At 52.4% G+C, this 19,798-nt stretch overlaps 6 protein-coding genes across 6 annotated transcripts; 2 read left to right on the forward strand and 4 right to left on the reverse strand.

Moving 5' to 3' along the window:
- Nucleotides 1-880: 880 nt before the first annotated feature.
- On the reverse strand, nucleotides 881-2,499 carry CkaCkLH20_02130 (major facilitator superfamily transporter; the record flags this gene model as incomplete). Its single annotated transcript, XM_038884849.1, has 4 exons — nucleotides 881-998; nucleotides 1,052-1,989; nucleotides 2,042-2,292; nucleotides 2,349-2,499. The coding sequence occupies 4 exons, from the start codon at nucleotides 2,497-2,499 to the stop codon at nucleotides 881-883; spliced, it is 1,458 nt and encodes a 485-aa protein (XP_038749637.1).
- A 4,300-nt stretch (nucleotides 2,500-6,799) lies between these two features.
- Nucleotides 6,800-7,897, forward strand: CkaCkLH20_02131 (uncharacterized protein; the record flags this gene model as incomplete). The annotated part of the gene is made up of 1 exon (XM_038884850.1): nucleotides 6,800-7,897. One exon carries the CDS (start codon nucleotides 6,800-6,802, stop codon nucleotides 7,895-7,897), a length of 1,098 nt encoding a protein of 365 aa, XP_038749638.1.
- Nucleotides 7,898-10,164: 2,267 nt separating this feature from the next.
- Nucleotides 10,165-10,839, forward strand: CkaCkLH20_02132 (putative SAM dependent methyltransferase; the record flags this gene model as incomplete). The annotated part of the gene is made up of 1 exon (XM_038884851.1): nucleotides 10,165-10,839. One exon carries the CDS (start codon nucleotides 10,165-10,167, stop codon nucleotides 10,837-10,839), a length of 675 nt encoding a protein of 224 aa, XP_038749639.1.
- Nucleotides 10,840-11,283: 444 nt separating this feature from the next.
- On the reverse strand, nucleotides 11,284-12,451 carry CkaCkLH20_02133 (uncharacterized protein; the record flags this gene model as incomplete). The annotated part of the gene is made up of 4 exons (XM_038884852.1): nucleotides 11,284-11,784; nucleotides 11,862-11,993; nucleotides 12,049-12,284; nucleotides 12,343-12,451. The coding sequence occupies 4 exons, from the start codon at nucleotides 12,449-12,451 to the stop codon at nucleotides 11,284-11,286; spliced, it is 978 nt and encodes a 325-aa protein (XP_038749640.1).
- A 2,369-nt stretch (nucleotides 12,452-14,820) lies between these two features.
- Nucleotides 14,821-15,745, reverse strand: CkaCkLH20_02134 (uncharacterized protein; the record flags this gene model as incomplete). The annotated part of the gene is made up of 2 exons (XM_038884853.1): nucleotides 14,821-15,264; nucleotides 15,320-15,745. 2 exons carry the CDS (start codon nucleotides 15,743-15,745, stop codon nucleotides 14,821-14,823), a joined length of 870 nt encoding a protein of 289 aa, XP_038749641.1.
- A 1,028-nt stretch (nucleotides 15,746-16,773) lies between these two features.
- Nucleotides 16,774-19,501, reverse strand: CkaCkLH20_02135 (fungal specific transcription factor domain-containing protein; the record flags this gene model as incomplete). The annotated part of the gene is made up of 2 exons (XM_038884854.1): nucleotides 16,774-18,625; nucleotides 18,681-19,501. The coding sequence occupies 2 exons, from the start codon at nucleotides 19,499-19,501 to the stop codon at nucleotides 16,774-16,776; spliced, it is 2,673 nt and encodes an 890-aa protein (XP_038749642.1).
- Between the last annotated feature and the right edge of the window lie 297 nt (nucleotides 19,502-19,798).

Genomic DNA, 19,798 nt, shown 5'->3' on the forward strand with positions numbered 1-19,798 from the left:
AGCCTCCCCAACCTCCCGAATGAATCAATACTGACCCCTTCCCCAGAGGCATCCTCGGCTACGGCAGCATCGGCCGCCAAACCGCCCGCGTAGCCACCGCCCTCGGCTTCAAAGTCCACGCCTACACCCTGCACCCGCGCCCGACGCCCGACTCCAAGCGCGACAACGGCTACTCGCCCCCGGGGCTCGGCGACCCGGAGGGCAAGTTCCCCGCCCGGTGGTTCTCCGGCGCCGCCAGGGCCGACCTGCACGCCTTCCTCGGCTCCGGCCTCGACCTGCTCGTCGTCGCCACCCCGCTCACCGACAAGACGAGCCACCTGCTCTCCCGGCCGGAGTTCGAGATCCTCGCGGAGAAGAAGACCTTCGTGTCCAACATCGCCCGCGGGCCCGTCGTCAACACGGACGACCTGATCGAGGCGCTCGACACGGGCTTGATCCGGGGCGCGGCGCTGGACGTCACGGACCCGGAGCCCCTGCCCGAGGGACACCCGTTGTGGAAGGCGAAGAATTTGCTGATTACGCCGCATATTAGCGGCATGTCCACGAGCTATGCGGAGAGGATCTTGGGGATTCTGGACTTGAATTTGAAGAGGTTGAGTGAGGGCAAGAGGCTTGTGAATGTCGTCAACAAGAAGGAGGGTTATTAGACTATGTTTCTAAGCTGTAGAATTTGAGCGACCCTATGAACATTGAAGGACATAATGTCACAAAGTGAACGTCACAATATTTGTAATTGGGGACCATACTATTTCGTCAGTTTTATGTCTCTTCGTCAACCATTTCCTACTTTCTTGATATGCAATCATAGCTTGGAACCTGTGCTCTTCCGTACATCTACTTATCTCTCAATATTGAAAGACAGACCCATGCCTCCAGCTAATCAGACCGCGGTGATACGCGGCACCACTGTCTTCTGATCGTTGCTTCCTTCTTCGCCAGATTCCGAAGTGCCTGCATCAGTCAATGACGATCCATCAGACTTGCGTTGCCGTTTCTCTCTGTACGTTCTCTTGTCAGCAATATTCCTTCTCGTTGGGAAATGGACCCTTACCCTTGTGTTCCCAGTAGTATCCTTACAATCTGCGTCGTGATAACAAGACAAACCACCATGACGGCAGAATAGACATAACCCTTGGGAAACCTGGGCGCTTCGACAGTCGGATAAACGAAAAGCGGGATCCAGGCATTCGTCGAAGTCGCGATGGCCGTCATCAAGATCAGAGTCAACGCCCTCTCCTCGATGTTATTCCTCAGAATAACGTTCGCCCACCCGTAGAGCACCGAAGACACCGCCACAGCCGAGTACGACGTGCTGAACGCGAACCACTTCGCCGCCTCCGGCACATCCCACACCGCCAGGATGACGAGCCCCGTGAAGTTGACCGCCGACGCAAGCGTGATGGCCGCCGGCCTCCCGATCCACAGGTCCGCGCTGAAGTTGATAAACAGCACGAAGAAGATGCCCAGCCCCGGACTCAGCGCGTTCAGGTTGTTCATCTCGGCCGTGCTGTACCTCCCGAGGCTCTTGATCCACAGCAGGAAGGCGGCGCTGTTGGAGCTGGTGTTGAAGAAGAAGATGTCCCACACGATGAGCAGGTAGAAGCGCCAGTTGGTGAAGACGCGCTTCAGCAGCGCGAGCGAGAACGGCGTGCTCCTGACCGAGTTGCCCGCCTTCTCCAGACGCGCGCGCGCCAGGTCCAGCTCCGAATTTTTCATGATCAGCCGGTTGGGCTTGGCCGGGGTGCCGGGCCAGACGAAGTAGCCGATGAAGGCGAGGGGCAGGGTGATGATGGCGTTGATGATGAAGAGCCAGCGCCACCCCGGCAGGCCGTGGACGCCGTCGAGATAGGTCGTCGCGGCGCCTTGGAGCAGAGATGCCGTGAGGGAGCCCAGGGTCAGGCCGATGTAGAAGGCGCCGCCGCGACGGCCGATCTCGTCGCTGCGGTACCAGGACCCGAGGACGAAGTGGACCCCCGGGAAGTAGGAGGCCTGGAGGGTCAGTCTGATGATGTCGTGCTGTGAAGCGGGCGAGGTGACTTACTTCGAATATGGCGACCATGAAGCGGTATGCCATGATTTCGGCGAAGCTCTGGGCGCGGTACTGCAGAAGGGTGAAGAGACCCCAGCCCAGATCCAGCGTCGGCACGAGGATGTGCATTGGGACCCGAGGGAAGAGATACATGAAAGGCAGTAGACCGACGACGTTGCCTACCACGAAGATGGTCTGGAACTGAACCAACTCGTTTCCATGGAAGCCGAGTTCATCTGACATGCCGGATACGTATGCATTGTCTGGAAAGATGTGAGATCTGTGTGTCCTACAAAGCGAAGGGGGATCCTTGGCTTACTGATGTTGGTCTGGTCCATGTACTTCACCCAGTAGAGAATGAAGGCATATGGGACAATCAGGAGATCCAACTTTACAATCAGCTTTCTCTCCTCTGCTGAGTCCTCTGGTGAGAACCAGTGATGCCATCGTCGGGCGGTTTCTTTCGACATGATATCCTGAAATCGTCTTTGACGTGGTCTCAAACCAGGCGGCTCATACTGAGAATAACCAATGTGTAACTGAGGCAGTCGTAACCGCCATTAGTACTTGACTTCCGCAGGGGCGAACATTGAAGTCGTCAACGCCATATAGAAGCACATCACCGGAAAATAGGGGTCAGGTTCCTTGCAGAACATCAAGACAAGGCCTGGAATCCGGCGAAAATGCCGGTACTAACGGCAATGCTGTTTTATTTCCGAAGTGTTATCTCTGATGAGATGTTCCAGTTACTGGTTGGTCAGTCGGCAGACCTCCGACACTCACTGCTGCGTGGTCAACAGGGGCCTCGACGATGGTGTCATTTCTCGCATCATCACGCGAAACGGCTTTTCGGCAGTCGGGCTTTCTTCGGGCATTACCGGCCAAAAGCTCCTGGAAACGGCACAATCCTGTTGATGTTTGCTTGTTCTGATAACATATACAGTTACACTCCTTTTGGGTCATTGAAGCTCACAGGTCGCCGTCGTCGTTACACGAGCATTCCAACTCTGCTTTCTCGTAAGTGGGAGTAACGCCGTGGGGAACTAGCGAGAAGCTTTGAATCCCGGGGTTCAGCTCTGTTTTGTCGTGTGTATCGATGCCACCGTGAACGCCTGGTGAGACTTGAGGGTCACCCTCTTCCACAATGATCAACTCAGATGTTGTAGCTGTTCCAGCAGGATCTATTTCCATCAGCAAACGGCACTTCGGTCCCGCCAAGGAAACACCCCCCTGCAGCCTCGTCTGCCTGACCCAGTTGACATTACGCATGAAAAACCTGCGTTGCGCTGTCTACCACGATGCAGGACTGGTTGCATCGGTTTTCAACGGCCGTGGCGATGATCTCTCTAAACTTGTCCGAGCTTGCTGTACAGACGCAGCTGTATGAAGTCGTTTTCCCACCATCGCCGTAGCCGGATACCAAGTCCCTCACAATTGAGCTGGCCGGCATCTCGGCGCAAGACGGTAGCGCGTCGTAGTCATCTGTACGATCAACGTAGTAGGCGCTGTTTGCTTCTCGGAACAGCAGAAAGCATAAAACATAAAGGGTAGTGCGAGTAGGCCACATTGTCAGGACTGTTCCAATAACCCGGGAAATTGTTGGAGTATACCGGTCGGTCCAAAAGCTTGTTCAGCCGCATGGCCGTTGTCTGAAGTTATCATCTCGAAAGCAATGTCCCCAGGGAAGATGTTTCTGCAAAGTCGACAATTTCTGTCTGCGATATGTGTTCAATGTAACTGATGCCGACTCCAAGGGAGCTTCTGGTAGTTTTCTCATGCATTTCTCACGACTTTTCTTCACGATAATAGCACTATGTTTCACTTCGGTGACTAAACTGAACGCGAATGTAATACTAGTTCAAGATAAAAGGCGTCGCTATCTGGGCATACGTTGCGATTCTATACTAAGCCGTTTCCTTTCAAAGTCTGCTCTGTTTTATGCCTCCGAAGGGACCGAGGCGGTGAATGGCTAGCCCGGTAGCCATCTACTCCATCTTCAAACATTTGACATTAACATCAGTCTGAAGAGTTCATCATTGTAAATCTTGATTTCGATTGGTGTATTTGTTGGCGATAGGTGGGTGAAATGACCATGGTGTGGCGTCAACTCGTGCAGTTGTAAGATCTGCATACAGTCTCGGACCAACAACAACAATGTTAAGCTCGATAAATGTATTTTAAATACCGTTACACGTATCATCAGTGCAAGAACTTATATCACATAGACCTATCTGCTTTTCGTGGTACGGGCCCCTTAGCTGCGTGTGATCTCACGAATACAGACCACCATACAGTATTGAAGTTGAAGCAACAATTAACAACAGAATGCAACAAAAAGCTAACCTGGAACATTAAGAAATATTAGACGTAGTGACGACCGAAATGGGTAAAGCAATCATACATGTCCAATGCTGCCAAGCTACCTTGCCATAAGAGTCATGTGAGAAAGAGGTCGCGGGGCAACTTCACTCCATGCAAAACCCCTGCTTACATACGCACAAGCTCGCAAATCAGACTTTGCTGTTCTTTCCACTCCCCACCTCTCTCAAGCTCTCTAGACCAGTTGCAAGTTTCGCTGGTCTTATCATTGGGAACTGCCCGGGGGCCATTCAAAATGGCGTCCGACTCCGGAATGGAAGAGATAACCGTCGCAGAGCCCGGGAGTTCAGTGCGCAAGAGAAAGTCGCGCGCAATTTCCAGCTTGACCAGCCAGCAGATCAAGGACAAAAGGGAGACAGACCGACGAGCTCAACGCGCGCTTCGCCAGCGGACGAAAGATCGGATAAAGGATCTAGAGGAAACAATTGATCAGCTGAAAGAGGACCATTCCCTCAGCGAGAATCGGAACCACCAACGCATACAGTCACTGTTGGAGGAGAATCGACGACTGAGAGATCAGCTGGAACGTACGGCAGGCCGGAGGAGCAGCTCAACAACTGTATCTATCTTACCAACCCAAGATGGTATGGCCGGTACGTAGACACGATTTGTAAGTTTTTACCTGCAAGACTCACCGTGTCCAGGCCCAGAAACTGGTCCCCGAATGGACAAAAGCCAAGCCATCAATCTTCCAAGATCTGATTGGATTCCCCGGAGTACAGCTAGTCCCGCTGGCACGGCGCATCTGAACGACTCACCTTCGGGTCGTTCTCCGCACTGGACACATGATCAGGATGGCAATCTAGAAGACAATGACCACGGTCATCCGTCAAGAGGAGATGTCGAAACTAACTCAGTGGAATCTTGGACTCAGCCCAGTCCTCGTCACTCTCATCTACTGCGACTCACCACAGTCGATTGGACAAAAACGGATGAGATCGGTAACCTGTCGGAACGAACAGCAACGAAAGAAACATATATCAATACTGGCCAGGCATGTCCTGACCCGGACACGCAATTCCGAGGCGGAGACCCCACGGCTTCGATGCCCGAGACATCCACACCGAGCACGCCCGTCTCTCATTCGGCTCACGGAACCGATGAGTCGACGTGCATTTTTGCGAGATTACCCCGACACCTACCCCCTCTGGAACCGTTGGACCAAATCCTCGTCCACTTCCTGGCCTCGCACAAATCCATGGCAACTCTAGGCTACCCTATTCACACTCTCATCGGCCCGCCTCAGGTACCTCTCAGGGCAATACTGAAACCCGAAACTTCTGGCGACCTGCATCCCCTGGGCCGAGTCATGAGCGAGGTTCTGTCGACATTTCCCCACGTAAAAATACCAGAGAAGGTTTCGTTCATGTATTTAATGCATCGAACCATGCGCGTAGGTCATGAATCATGGCACGGCGGCAACATCCGAGCTAAAGAATCCCCAGTGGCAGAAATCCCCCACGATGGAGAACTTTCTCCTCTTGCCAAGATGGTTACGTCCGACAGCTACGCAGATCACAGTGCCTCACTCTGCTTGGATCGATAACATACCTTGGTATGCTACACAAAACCTTGAGATTGGAATTTGGACTAATGATATCCCATCTGACAGGCCCGGGGTAAGGGACATGCTTATTGAGAACCCCGATAAATACCCCTTCCCACTATTTTCCGAGGCATACTCCCATTGTGTCACAGTAAACTGGCCTTATGACGAAGTAGATGTTGCTTCTGAACATGGCCATGAAGTTGTGCCCAACAAGATCTTCGAAAAACACATCCACAGACTCGCGAATTGGACAGTGTCGCGGAAATTCCATGAGCAATTCCCAGAGATGATGGCTGCCATCTACTCACGCGATTAATTAGCGAGAATCAGGCGATCATCGAGTTTGGCTGCCAGGCTGCAGTCTGCACGAAAATTGGAATTAGAGCACCTCTGATGAGGATTAGACCATTGCAGTAAGACTTAAAAGTTGAATGATGATGAGGATTGAATCTGCAAGCTAATCTGTAGCTAAGCTCAAGCTGCTTTGCATGAGATCCAAATGGCAGATGCCCTGCTACCAGGCGGGCCCGGTGACCATGAGTCAGGGTGTAAGGATGCAAGTTGAGGTTGAAACTAGACTTCCTGACAAGCATTTTGAACTACATTCACATTGGTCGAGGTTTCCGGGTGCGGGCCACTCTAGCATCTGCTGATAAATCATCTTTCTTCCCTGCCTCCGAAATAGAGATTCGGCGCAAATGAACAATTCGGCAGAACGAATATTTAGACCCCCCAATGCCTGGCTTAAGAATAACAGTACAGCATGAGTGTCCTCCCGAGCGCCTTAGCACACATTTCGCTTTCAATTGCACCCCGATCATTGTCCTTGCAATATCAACAAAATGCCATCCCGTCTTTTCGAACCAATCAAAGTCGGGAATCTGAAGTTGTCGCACCGCCTTGGGCTATGTCCTTTGACTAGGTTTCGGGCATCAGATGACCACGTCCCTGTCGACTTGATGAGAGAGTATTACGGACAAAGAGCCTCTATACCTGGGACATTGCTCGTGTCTGAAGGGACGTTCATATCACCCGAAGATGGTGGCTACGCCAATGTTCCAGGGGTCTACAACCAAGACCAGATCGACGCATGGAAGAAGGTGACGACAGAGGTTCACTCTCGAGGGAGCCACATCTTTTGCCAACTCTGGTCTCTTGGCCGCACCGTTGACCCTGAAGTCGCGGCACAGGAAGGCATTCCCATTGTCAGCTCGGGGAATATCGCATTAGACGACAAGCCCAAGCCGCGTCAATTAAGCACCGATGATATTCAGACCAGAATTCGAAATTACGTCTCTGCGGCCAAGAACGCCATTGAGGCTGGCTTCGACGGTGTTGAGCTCCATGGAGCCAACGGATATCTCATCGACCAGTTTCTTCAAGACACATGCAACAATCGCCAAGACGAGTATGGCGGCAGCATAGAGAATCGCTCTCGCTTCGCATTGGAAGTTGTTCGGGCAGTGAGCGATGCCATCGGACCCGAGCGAACGGGAATTCGCCTGAGCCCATGGAGCACATACAATGGCATGAGAATGGACGACCCAAAGGTCCAGTTTACGGACGTCATCCGACAGCTCAACGCCCTCGGGCTTGCTTATGTTCACTTGGTCGAGTCAAGAATCGCGGGCAATGCAGATGTTGAGCGATCAGATGATCTATCCTTCGCCTACAGTGCTTGGGATGGGCCGTTGTTGGTGGCTGGTGGATTTACGCCTGAGTCGGCGCAACGGCTTGTCGACCAAGAGCACCCAGACAAGCCAATCATGGTCATGTTTGGGCGCTACTTCATTTCAACGCCCGACTTGCCGTTCAGAGTTCACCATGGGCTTCAACTGAATGCCTATGACAGAGAGACTTTCTATGTGCCGAAGTCAGCGGCTGGTTATGTGGATTATCCTTTCAGTCCAGAGTTTCTTGAGCAACAGAAAGTAATTTGAATGGGTTTAACCCATATATAGAGTAGCGATAGACGTGTGCCACGACAACCTGATCAATTTCATTTATCACAAATCATCAACGTTATTTACTGTTTTCTACAGGCTTGTTTGTCCAGGATACTCTTCTCCTGCTTCTTTACTGCCATGATTCATGGCATGACCTGCAGCTATAAGAAGGCGACACCAGTGGGTGATGCACCATCTCGGCATTGAACACAATCGATTGAGAGTACATATAAAGCTGTAGTTCACTTGCAGAGTGCAACATCCCGGACACAGCGTGTCGTGTTAGAAACCCATCCGCGACGGCTTTGCGGTATCCTGAAGGAGCTGATCGCCGTAAGAATTAGGCAATTGGGGGCATATTAAGACCGAGGCGAGCGACAATCCCGGGCATTTGCATCGATACGGATGAATGGCGTCCAACACAGCGGAGATGGGTCCAATTAAGTTAAGGGTCTCTATCATTTTCAACAACCAAGATTGGGGGCCGGATGAGCCCCTGCTTAAAATCATTGATGTGACAGGCTCTTGAATTGAAACGAACCGTCCTTAATAAGAAGCTGGGCAGCAGTTGGCTGCCCGCTACAATTGAGGTAACGAGTTTGTTGAATTTCTATGGTTGGTGCTGGTGATAACATGAAGAATGACAGCTTGAAGAAGGCAGGTAAAATCAAATGGGCCGGGGTCATCATATCATTCACCGGGCACCAATAATAGGATGAAGACCAATGAATGACGATGTGACCCACAATCTATCTATTCTACCATCTCACGAAACTTACGAACCTCGCAGCTTTGCAGACGGGAAACTCGTGCCGACCCTTGTTGACGTTGGACTTTTTACATATGTACTCGCATTTCATTCGTCCGGGGACCGGCGAGCGGCATACTTGCTTCTCGGTAGTCGACCAATATGCTTCACCAGTCACAACAATGTAGACCTGCAACGTATGTTAACGTCTCGTCTATGCGTAAGGCCCCCGCACCTTCTGGTCTATCGCATGATCAGTCACACTCTGAAAGGACTGTTGCCAAGGTCACTTTAATTGGTCATTGCTGAAGATGTTTTAACTCCCGCTTCCAGTTGAATAGATGGCGCCTGGATATGGGCATGAGCATTCTCTGAAACAAGCATCTGGGGTCAAAATGATGCCCAATACGCTTATACGGGCGTGACAACATGCCAGGCGAAGACTACGCATTCCCACTTAAGATCTTTGCGGGGTTTGCTCTGCAGACTCAATGATGCGTGATCGGGATTGAGTTGCTTTATTGGTACTAGATTGTCCCTCACCAGGTCAGCTCTTGCTATTATTCCACTTTCCTCGTATTCGCTCTTGGCGTGATATTTTCTTTTCTTATTGCCCCTCCCCTTGTGCATGTTCTCTCGTCTTTTCCTTTATGTTTCCTTACTCAAGATACTGCTCCACGGTTTTCAGCTGCCTGCACAGATTCAAACCTCACCAAGGTCGGATCCCATAGCTACAATGCCTGACGAGCCGGCTCAGATTGTAAGCACTGCACGCTTATCACACCCCTCCGAATTCAAGCCGGTGTCGCTCTCATCTGCTAATATCACGCAAGGAGCCCGCGTTTCAGTTTCAGGGACATGCCGAGGACCCAAACGATGAATCTTTAGACACAGGAAGGTAGGAATGCTTGACCGTTCTGAATTCATGGTCATACTCAGAGGCCGAAGCTAATGGTACTTTCTTTCTTAGTTTGCATGAATCAACAGCCTCTCCGAGTTCTAGCATTCGAGAGTATCGCACTATTCATGGCAGAACTTTCCAGACTTCCAACACCACTGACTACTGGTGAGTTCAAAAGCCAAGAGCTTTCCATCGGTCGCATCAGACAGTCGGCACTCTAATAGCTGATCCAGGGCACCCAATGACGACAAACAAATCGAGGGTTTTGACGTTACGTGAGTAATCATCGGAACATCTGGCGAGCTTCGCTGGCGTTTTGTTTGGCTTAAGCTAACGTAAGAAACAGACATCATTTCATGCTATTGCTTATGGACAACCATCTATTTGGCGCTCCGATCCAAGGCAGAAATCTGGTAAATCGTTCTTATTTCTCCCCGAATTGCTGTTAAAACACATCCTCGCTGGAAACTGTTGGTCAGCGAGGCTACATTCTTAAACTAACGGTCTGCAGAAAATTCTAGATGTCGGAACTGGAACCGGAATCTGGGCCATGTATGTTGTTTGCCTTGTACCTGCCAACTCCCTTTGTCAGTGTGTTTGGGATTGATGCTAATGACCGCCGTTGCAAGTGACGTGGCAGAGGAGCACGAGGATTTTGAGGTTTTCGGAACTGATATATCGCCGATCCAACCAGGCTGGGTCCCGCCAAACTGTCAGTTCTTCATTGATGATGCCCAGCTTGACTGGACCTTCAGGCTCGACGAATTCGACTTCATTCATGCCCGTGGCCTCTTTGGCGGTATCGATAATTGGCAGAAGCTTTATGACCAGGCTTTCAGGCATTTAAAGCCAGGTGGCTGGTTCGAGAGCGTCGAGGCCGACAGCCAAGTCCGCTCTCAAAACGAAGAGATTGAAAAGGATCCCAGCCATGTCTTCAAACAATGGGCCCCGCTATTCTGGAAAGCTGGCGACATCATTGGGAAGACTTTTCGTGTTGCCCAAGATGATGGCCAGAACCCGATTGTTATGGAAACTTGCATGAGAAGAGCAGGCTTTGTCGACATTGTGCACAAGAAGTGGAAGGTCCCTGTTGGACCATGGGCCAAAGATCCCCACTGGAAGAGGATTGGAGAATACGCAGGTCTGTATGTCGATCAGGGACTCGAAGGCTGGGCGCTCAGGCCGCTGAGTGAGATTCTGGGATGGACTTACGAGGAGCTCCTTGTCTTTATTGCCGGCATGCGCAAGGAATTGCGAAACAAGACCGCATTGCCATACTTCAACTAGTAAGTTGGTTTTGTTCATCCCGTGACAACCCAGTCGCTTAGGCGTTTATCACCGAAGCTTACCAAAGCCTAGTCATATGGTTTACGGCCGAAAGCCGGAGGCTTAAGATTACGGCCTTTGACAGATATGCCGGGCATCACGTTGTGCACCAGGGGGAGAGAGCTTATATGTCTCTAGTATCACCATATGCGATTGGATAAACTGTTACCAGGAAAATAGAGCGCACTTGAAAAGGAAACGGGCCAGTACAGAATTGCAACATGTGCCCAAATAGAGACGCCTTTATCTCATAGTAATATTACATTTTGCTCAGCTAGCGCAGCCTCAACATCTATCATAGATATTGAGAAAGCTGATCAAGCGTTATGCACCTTACCTTCGCGCCGTTCACAACAGCGTACCTTCTGGAAAGTTTGAAATGACAGGATCGCAACGTGAGAACATTCAGAAGATGGCTATTGCCCCAGGTGGGCTCGCTATTCCACCTGTCAAATGCAGAGGTGCACTTGTAAGGAAGAATGACCATCTTTTGTGTTCCTCACAAAGCTCAGCAAGGCTTTCCTCCCATAACTCTCCTAGGGGCGTCCCCCACCAAACAAGCGCGAACTCGTGAAGAACAAAGGGATTCCCTTTTTGCGGTGGCCAAGCCTCGAAAGCTACGGTATCGCCCGCCATCGCCGCAAAGTGCTTGTCGTATAACCAACGCACCGTCTCCTCCGTAGCTGCCATACCGATAGCGCCATCGCCGAATAGGGTGTGTTTCTGACGCTCTTCTTCTGATGACTCATTGTACCGCTTGATGTATCCGGTTCTCATGATGAGTATGTCTCCAGGTCGGAAATTGGTACCTTGCTCAGCCAGCGCAGCCTCGATATCTATAATAGAGATCGGGAAAGCTGACCAAGCGTCAGGGACTTTGCCGTCACGCCGTTCATAGTAGCGTACCTGTGATCAGTAGAACGTGTCTCAGTCTTCTGATTTTTTATTCGTAGCCCATTACGTTTAATAAAATTCTTACTTACCATGTCAACAAGTACACCGCGTCCTGCGATGCCGCCTGCCTGGCACCAATTGTGTATACCATTGGTAGACGTTTTCTTGGCCTCTTCGTATGTGAGACCGCCGTAGAATACCTGGCTCTCTTGATGCGCGTACTGCGAACTGTATGAGCATTCGCGATGATGATTTATGATGTCGGAAACAACTCACGTGCTTGAGGCTGTCCCATTGCGAGCTGCTCTGGGTGTTGATGTTGATCTCATCGTCCAGGATGAACACTTTGAGCTTCGGGTTCTCTGTGGAGTCCAACACCTTGTGCTCCATTTTCTTGCGGCAAAAGCCAGGCGACTGCAGAGAGTCCAGAGGCCAGTCGAGCTGGACTCGGCGGCCGGTCTGTATCTCAGAACTTGCCTCTCTAACGACCCTCGGCGTAAGAAGATTCAAGGCTACGAGGGTTGGCTTAGCACATGCTCAATGAAAAATTATCGGGTTTCATTCACTCACAGCCAATCTCGTCTTTCGTGCCATTCTTATCGTAGAAACCCCAAATACATCCTTGAGGCGCTCCTGGTACTGAGGGAAGATCGTCGAAAGCAGGAAAATTGAACTCCATGATGATGAATGATGAACGATGAACGCGAGGATCAGTTAGTTACTTGTGATTGCAGTAGGAAACGGACAGTTCGGAAGCAAGCAGCCCTTTCATCTTATTTATTCAAGCTACTGCGATACTTTATTCAACGAAGAGTGTGGTGGCAACGATGATGCAACCACCTCGGGAAACGATTCCCTAAATTCATTGCTTGTACTACGCGATAAACCAACTCCTGCTCATGATTTTCGAATTGCCGACCAACACATGCATATGTCCCCGCTTGTAGACACCTAATTACAGTATGATGTTCTTAGTATGAGGGGGTTGCAGAATATCCGTGGAGCCTCCTCGCTCCCCATGTCATGATTGCGCCCATCAACAATACCCCGCAGCCACGCATCCCTCCGCCTTGTGCTTCTTATTTTAGATTTGGCCATATCCAGATAACCCTCGATTGTGGCCTGCTTGCGTTTGTGAGCTTTCCTTGGCTCCCTGGCGACAGAAACAAAAAGGAATTATCAGAGATTTTAGACTTGACGGACTGATCAGGTACGTCGTGCACGAAGAGACAAAAACACTCTCGAGGAAATTAGTTTTAATTTCGGCCGGAGATACTCAAAATTTAACATACTTTGATGGCGAATGTGGTAGCTACTTTCCAGTTCGAATGGACATGCAACGCGTTAATCAATCCTTCCAATGTGCGCTAATGGAATCACATGAGCGCTATCGGAATGAGCCACGTCACGATAGCTTCCAAGTTGAAGAGTATGGGATATTTTCTCTGTGCTAGTTGATGACTCATCCAACATGTATTAAGACGCCGGTTTACTCTGCAACCTGCAGGTTCTGTTACACGAACTACACGTTCGTTGGTTCTTGCGCAACTTCCCCGCACATGAAAATGGTCTGATCCGCGCTTCCTGTCTCCTCTCACCTTCATCGACCCTTAACCCATTCTGTGAAGCGATGCTCGCAGAACTCATCCGCAAACCGTTGTGCACCAAAGAGTCTCTCGTCTCGGATTTTCGAAGTCTCGGATTGGCGGAAGGCGACACAATCCTACTTCACTCGTCGCTCAGCCGTCTTGGCTGGGTGAACGGCGGCGCTGAAACGGTCATCGCCGCTTTACTCGACGTTCTGGGAGACAATGGGACTCTCGTAGTTCCCACGCATACCGGGGACAACTCTGACCCGTCGGAGTGGAGGTCCCCGAGGGCGCCTAGATACCTGTGGCAAACGATACGGGACACGATGCCGGCTTATGACCCGCGCATCACGCGGACCAGGGCCATGGGCGTGATCGCGGAGACTCTGCGAACATGGCCCGGGGCTTTTCGAAGCGCACATCCGCAGACCTCGTTTTCTGCAGTTGGTCCGTTGGCGGAAGTCATCACGGCTGGGCATTCCATGGACTGTCGTCTAGGAGAGCACAGCCCTCTCGCAAGGCTGGAAGAAGTGGGAGCTCGCGTGTTAATGCTCGGGACGGAATTCGACACCTGCACGTGTTTTCATCTGGCCGAGTACCGCAGCTGCCCACGAGCGGAGAACATCTCGTTTTCTGCAATGATGGAAGGATCTCGACAGTGGGTGACTGTGAAGGACACTTCCCTCAACGACGAAAGTTTCCAACTTATCGGTAAAAGGTTTGAAGAGACCGGGAACGTAAGAAGAGGTCTGGTGGGCTCTGCGAATTGCAAGTTGTTTTCGCTAGGCGAAGCCGTGTCATTTGCGAGCGAATGGATGATAACGCATCGGCATGAAGAGTTGGGTGTCCAATTTACACATCAGTCGGCCCAGGCTCAACAGAGTAGGGCAAACATGTAGGACTAGCAATTAGTAGTTGTAATATGTGTTTGAATGGGGCAATTCGGGACAAACGAGTCGTATTCCGAGTGTCATGGTCAATATACCACTCTGCTTTCGGGATCTCCAAGATCAGCCTGCTACCTGCCTGTCGTGGCTATGTCTTCCAGGTTATTAAGACACAGAAACGCCCTCGCATCTCACCCTCACCCTGTCATACTGAGACACCTGAGTGACAAGATAGGACAAGCAGTCAAGCCGCAACAGCCAGAGCTGATGTTGCCATGACCCAATAAAACTGTCATGCCCATGAGTCATTGTTAGTATTGTCGTGAGGCGGTATGTTTATTAAGCACTACCGTGTGTCCTTCGAATATCCCATTAAACATGCCCATTTTCAACGGTTTTGTGTCCTTAGCTAATTGGACGTTGATTATGAGTTACCAGCAGGGTCATTTACAACAGTTACCGGCTTGATCATCCTAGCATTGGTACTAGATTTGTCGTAAATGTGCTTTTATCATTTTATATACACTATTGAAATATGTCCAAGAAGAGCCAAGCTAATCCCCCTCAACATATCAAAGTCCAAAGAACTTCATGTCATCGTCGCCCCGAATGGGTACGGTGTGACCGACACCGACAGCCCAGACGCCGGTGAGGTGATCGCCAAAGACGTCGGTGCGATAGTTGGCGACGGGCGTGTTCGGCGACGACGAGGCGGGCTTGTCGGGGTTGTAGCCGAAGACGCCAGACCACTGCTTGATGGTCTCCTGGTAGTTGTTCGCGTTGAGGGTGGTGTCGACGCTGCCGTGGTAGATCTGCATGCGGGGGCGGGACCCGGCGTACCCCGGGTAGGCGTCGGCGACCCACTGGGCCCAGCGCTGCGGGGTGGCGGTCGACTGGCCCTGGGAGCAGGTGCTGTTCCAGCCGTTGACGGTGCCGGTGTAGAAGCAGCCGGCCGGGACGCCGTTGTAGACGATGCCGGCGGCGAAGACGTCGGGGTAGGTGGCGGCGAGGACGTTCTGCGCGCGTGTTAGTTCGCGATCTGGGTCTGATGGAAGAAGAGTTGGGACGTACGGTCATCATGGCGCCGGAGGAAGAGCCCGTGACGAAGACCTTGGACTTATTGCCGTTGTACTTATCCAGAGTGTACTTGACCATGTTGGCGATGGAGTTGCTGTTGGCTCCGCCGTCGTGGGTGAGGGTTGCCTTGGACGAGACATCCCAGCAAGTTCCAGAGTACGGCGACTCGGGGTAGATGACGATGAAGCCCTTTGAATCCGCGAGGGTCTTGTAGGGGCTGTTGTTGTAGTAACCCTGAGCCGTACCCGTGCAGTAGTGAATGGCTACGACGATAGCAGGATTCGTGGCGACCTTGTCCGGGACATAGATGTACATCTTGACGCCGCTGGGGTTGGAACCGAAGTTGGTGACCTGCTGCAGGGAAGCAGCGCTGGCGGCGGCGGCCAGGCCAAAGACGGAGAGGATGCTGCTGAACTTCATGATCACGGCTGTTTCCGATAGTGACCGACAAGATGCTGATCGTTCCGATTTGTCAAGGTGGACTTGGCCTAGCTCTATGGATGTCTATGATCCCGAAGGGGTAAAGAGATGAAGCTCTCAAGACATCTGAAGGTGCCGCACCACGCGACTTTTGTAGACTTGCTTTCCTGCCTCTTTTTGACGACACCAGGGGTTCTCACTTGTTTGTGTAAAACCCGATCATCTCGTTACCCCACATCCAGGGTCGTGTCGAAAGGGGGGGCAACCAAGGAACCCCAAAGTCGAGTCGCGCGCATCGCGAATTTAGCCGGTGAGACTAGCCAAATTTCGTCCGAAGAGGGAAAGAAAGACGCAGGAACTGGTTCATCTGGAACTCGCATTCCTCAAAAAAGCTTCTTCGGCATTTGCGGATGCCTCCGAGGACAGAACCCGGCAAGGTCTCAACCTTAGTTGCCGAGAACCGCTGCTCTAGCGTGGCTGCAGGGGCTTTGGCAAGATGCCGCCGGGAGCTGCCTTGCATGTTTGTGGTTGAGCATTGCCGATCTGGTTGGACGTTTTGGCTGTGCCAATTTGCCAGCGACGCGAGGCATCCCGTCCTTGGCGTTTTGAACCGGGATCCCAGGTCGCGAGCGGGAGCTGAGGGGGGAAAATGCCGGGAATAAAGACGAAGCTTTCCAGGTTCAAAAGTGCTTTGACTTTGTATAATTCCCCCAATCCCAGCCATCCATTCGTATGACAGCAATTTGGATAAGGGGGGATAGCTGCAGTGCAAGCATCATTTCTCCGTGGTTTATGGCGATGGCGACAGTCCGGGTCTCTTTCTCATCTTTGTATCCCTTCGACCGATTTGGTCTTTACCGATACAGTTGACCAGCGACATTTCCAATTTTTCCGCAGCATCCGAATATTAAGGCGATCGTTCACGTAAGGGTATCGGGGTTCAAGATGCCGGCGGCATCCAGAACACGGGAGCACCTTCGAGGTTCGAAAATGTGGCAAAGGCCTGCCGACTCATCAGCTTGTGGGATTTAAAATGTTTGGAGGTAGCGATATACCGAGGAGTCTAAATCTAGCCAGTCCGTAGTCTCCCATCCCGCCAACAAGTTCGTCATCCCTTCGAAGCCTTGGGCTTGGAAGACGTCGCTGATCTCGGTGGACGGCGCAACTCCACTCGCCGACGGCTCGTCTACTTGCATCGGATCCATCGCTCGTCCGCTCTCCAGCTGCTCTGATGCTGCGCCTTGTTCTGCAAGTCTTCTCCTCGCTTCTGGACCCTTGGCCTCTTCCCGCAACTCCTCGAGGATAACGCTGTATCGCCGGCTAGGACTGTCGGATGTCGTAGCTCTTGCCAGATGATTCTGGCACCTGTCTGCAAGCTCAAAGAGACTTTTGTCGCCATCGTCTTCTCCCCGTTGAATCTTCCACACGTAAACGACTGCCAAAGCGCAAAAAGTGACATACGGCGTCCACCAGAAAGCATGGAACAGTGTTCCATCGCTAGCCATGCCGTCGACTGTTTCCAGCGCGGTTCTGGCGGCGTTGATGCACTCTTCCACGCTGTCGTCTAGCGCTGTCGCTTGGGTTTCGCGTCGTGAAGTCGAAGTGCCAAGTAGGAAGGGTCGGTTCGCGTGCATGATCGCGTGACAGTATGCCAACTTCAAGGCAGTGTTTTGTCGTCGGAAAGACGGGATCAACGACATCGGTCGGACAGTGCCGAGATGATGGGGAAGGGACTCTCGCCACGCATGTAGAGCGCGGCCGTAACGATGGGCCGCAAGGAGTCGCTCGTCTTTTGGTACGTGTTTGATCGAGTACACCTCGCGAGAAATGCCGTCGATAAGTTGGGCGAGTTTAGCGTGGAAGATTAGAGACTCGACATGGCAGTCCATCTCGGGCTCGTCGCTCGATCTACCCTGAGGAGTCATGTCCTCATCGTTAACGCAATCAGGGAAGTCCTGGTCGATGTCTTCGTCGTGGTACATCCTTGGGCGGCCGAAGACTACGGAAAGGTACTTGTCGATGGTGTAGGCTACCCAAAAGGTTCTCTTTCTGCACTGCGAAACAATGTAATCGAACTGCGGCCCCTGGCCGTTGTTGGCCCTCTTGCGGCTCGACTTCCGATGCAAGCCCAGCGCCGAAACGATGGGCAGAATGCTGCCGAACACGTACCAAGCTTGGTTCATCCGTGACGTCTGAAGGAGGTACAAAACTTGCAGTAACCGGGCCTGTGCTGATTCTAGTTTGGGAAGACCCGTCTCTTGGTCTGTTAAGCCCGTAGCTCGGCAGAAGTAGGAATCGCTACGTCGTAATTCGGAGGCCTCGTCCGGGGAAGGCGCTGTACCATTGACTTTAATTTTTCGCAACGTCACGATGGCGAGGATCGTCAGAACGATCGAGGCTTTCGCGTGACCTATCTCACGATGTAACGGCTCGTTGTCTAGAGCGTTCGTCAGTAGCGTGTTGAACCACTCGACCACGTAGCCCTGATGCAGACAGCGGTAGGTCACCACGCAGACGTCGAAGTAGAAGTGCATCATTTCCAGTCCAGCGGCACGCCCTGGAAGAGGGTGACTCTCGTGTGTGGCCGACGCGAAGGGTTTGTCGCCCGCCCTGGTCATACTTTGGTTCAACTCGTTGACGCTGGCTACGTGGGGGACAACGCCGCCGACGAGGCGCTGGGACGACAGTCGCTTCCATGCACGATGGAGAAAATTCAGGCTGGACGTCGTGTCGAAATACTGTCCTTCGATCTCCGCAACGTCGACCTCTGGTGATGCCCTTGATACGGGTTGGACGCTTTCCTCGAAACGCGCGGGCGGCGAAGTCTCGAGTGTCAACGGCCGCGCAGCAAATTCAAGGGTTGGAGCTGCGGAAGCAGAACTAGGTTTCTGTCAACATCCAATGCTGTTCGTGCGCAAGTCCATCGTGTACTTACGGTTGCGCCTGCGGAATGGCTCTAGTTAACCTAGCCTCTGTTGTTGCGGTTTCCACTCCCGCTGAAGGGGCAGGAGGAGGTGTCGGTGGTCTTCCGCGACGGTAGCTCGCATCGTAAATGCAAGCGAGACGTTTCTTGGTACAGACGTTGCAGGGGATGGTGCCGGAACACTTCAACTTCTTGGCCTTGCAGTAGTCGCACGCGCGGCTGACTTTGTGGCTTCTTCTTCGGTTGGCGGCGGCAGTGGCAGCAGCGGCGGCGGTAGCGGTGGGCTGGACCGGAGACTGCGCCGGGCCAGACTCGGATTCTTCGCGGAGGTAGTGCCTCGAGGAGGGTCTCTCGGGCAGGGTCCTCCGGGACGACTCCGAAGGATCGGGCGATGGGCCGCTACTAGGACGGCCTTCGGGTAGGGAGCGCTTCTTCCTCGAAGCTTCCATGGCTTGGGACTCCTGCGGGCCATCGTCGGGACGACCCTCTGGAAGCGGGCGCTTTCTGCGCGAGGGGTCGGTCGGCTGAGTAGGCGAGGGACCATCATCGGCGCGACTTCCGGGCAGTGGACGTTTTCTCCGTGACGGTGCTTCTATTGGTGGTAGGGAAACACTCGACGGCGAGGGCTGCGAGACGTTGGACGATGGGGTAGGCGCCGTGCTGATCGACGCAGCGCGTGTGCGATCGTCGGACGGTGCGCCGGCAGGAGCAGTGATGGCAGCAGCAGGTGTGGTCGTTGTAGGCGTGGACGTGGACGTGGGAGGATCGGGAATGTCTGCCATGATACTCTGGACGGTCATGGAAATCCGACCCTCCGACGCGTTTGCTGACATGAGGACGGTCTCCACCGAGTCAAGTCCGCTTTCTCCGGGGGACGACCGCGTCTTTCATTCGTTCCTCTGTCTGTCTCTTTTTTTTCAACGCGCTTTTCTCTCTCTCCACGCCGACGTGTAGGTCGGCTGAGAGGATCCTTCCCAATGCTCTCTCCAATTAATGCGGTCTTATTAAAGACGATTCATAGTTGCAGAGGCCGAGTGCCGGGCGAGAAGGCGGAGGATCAAAAGAGCGGTCGTGGTTTTTTCGCGACGCGGTGTCGTACGAGTACGGGTACGGGTCACGAGTGTGAAGCC

Source organism: Colletotrichum karsti (assembly GCF_011947395.1).
Source record: "Colletotrichum karsti strain CkLH20 chromosome Unknown Scaffold5, whole genome shotgun sequence".
NCBI classification, from domain to species: Eukaryota; Fungi; Ascomycota; class Sordariomycetes; order Glomerellales; family Glomerellaceae; genus Colletotrichum; species Colletotrichum karsti.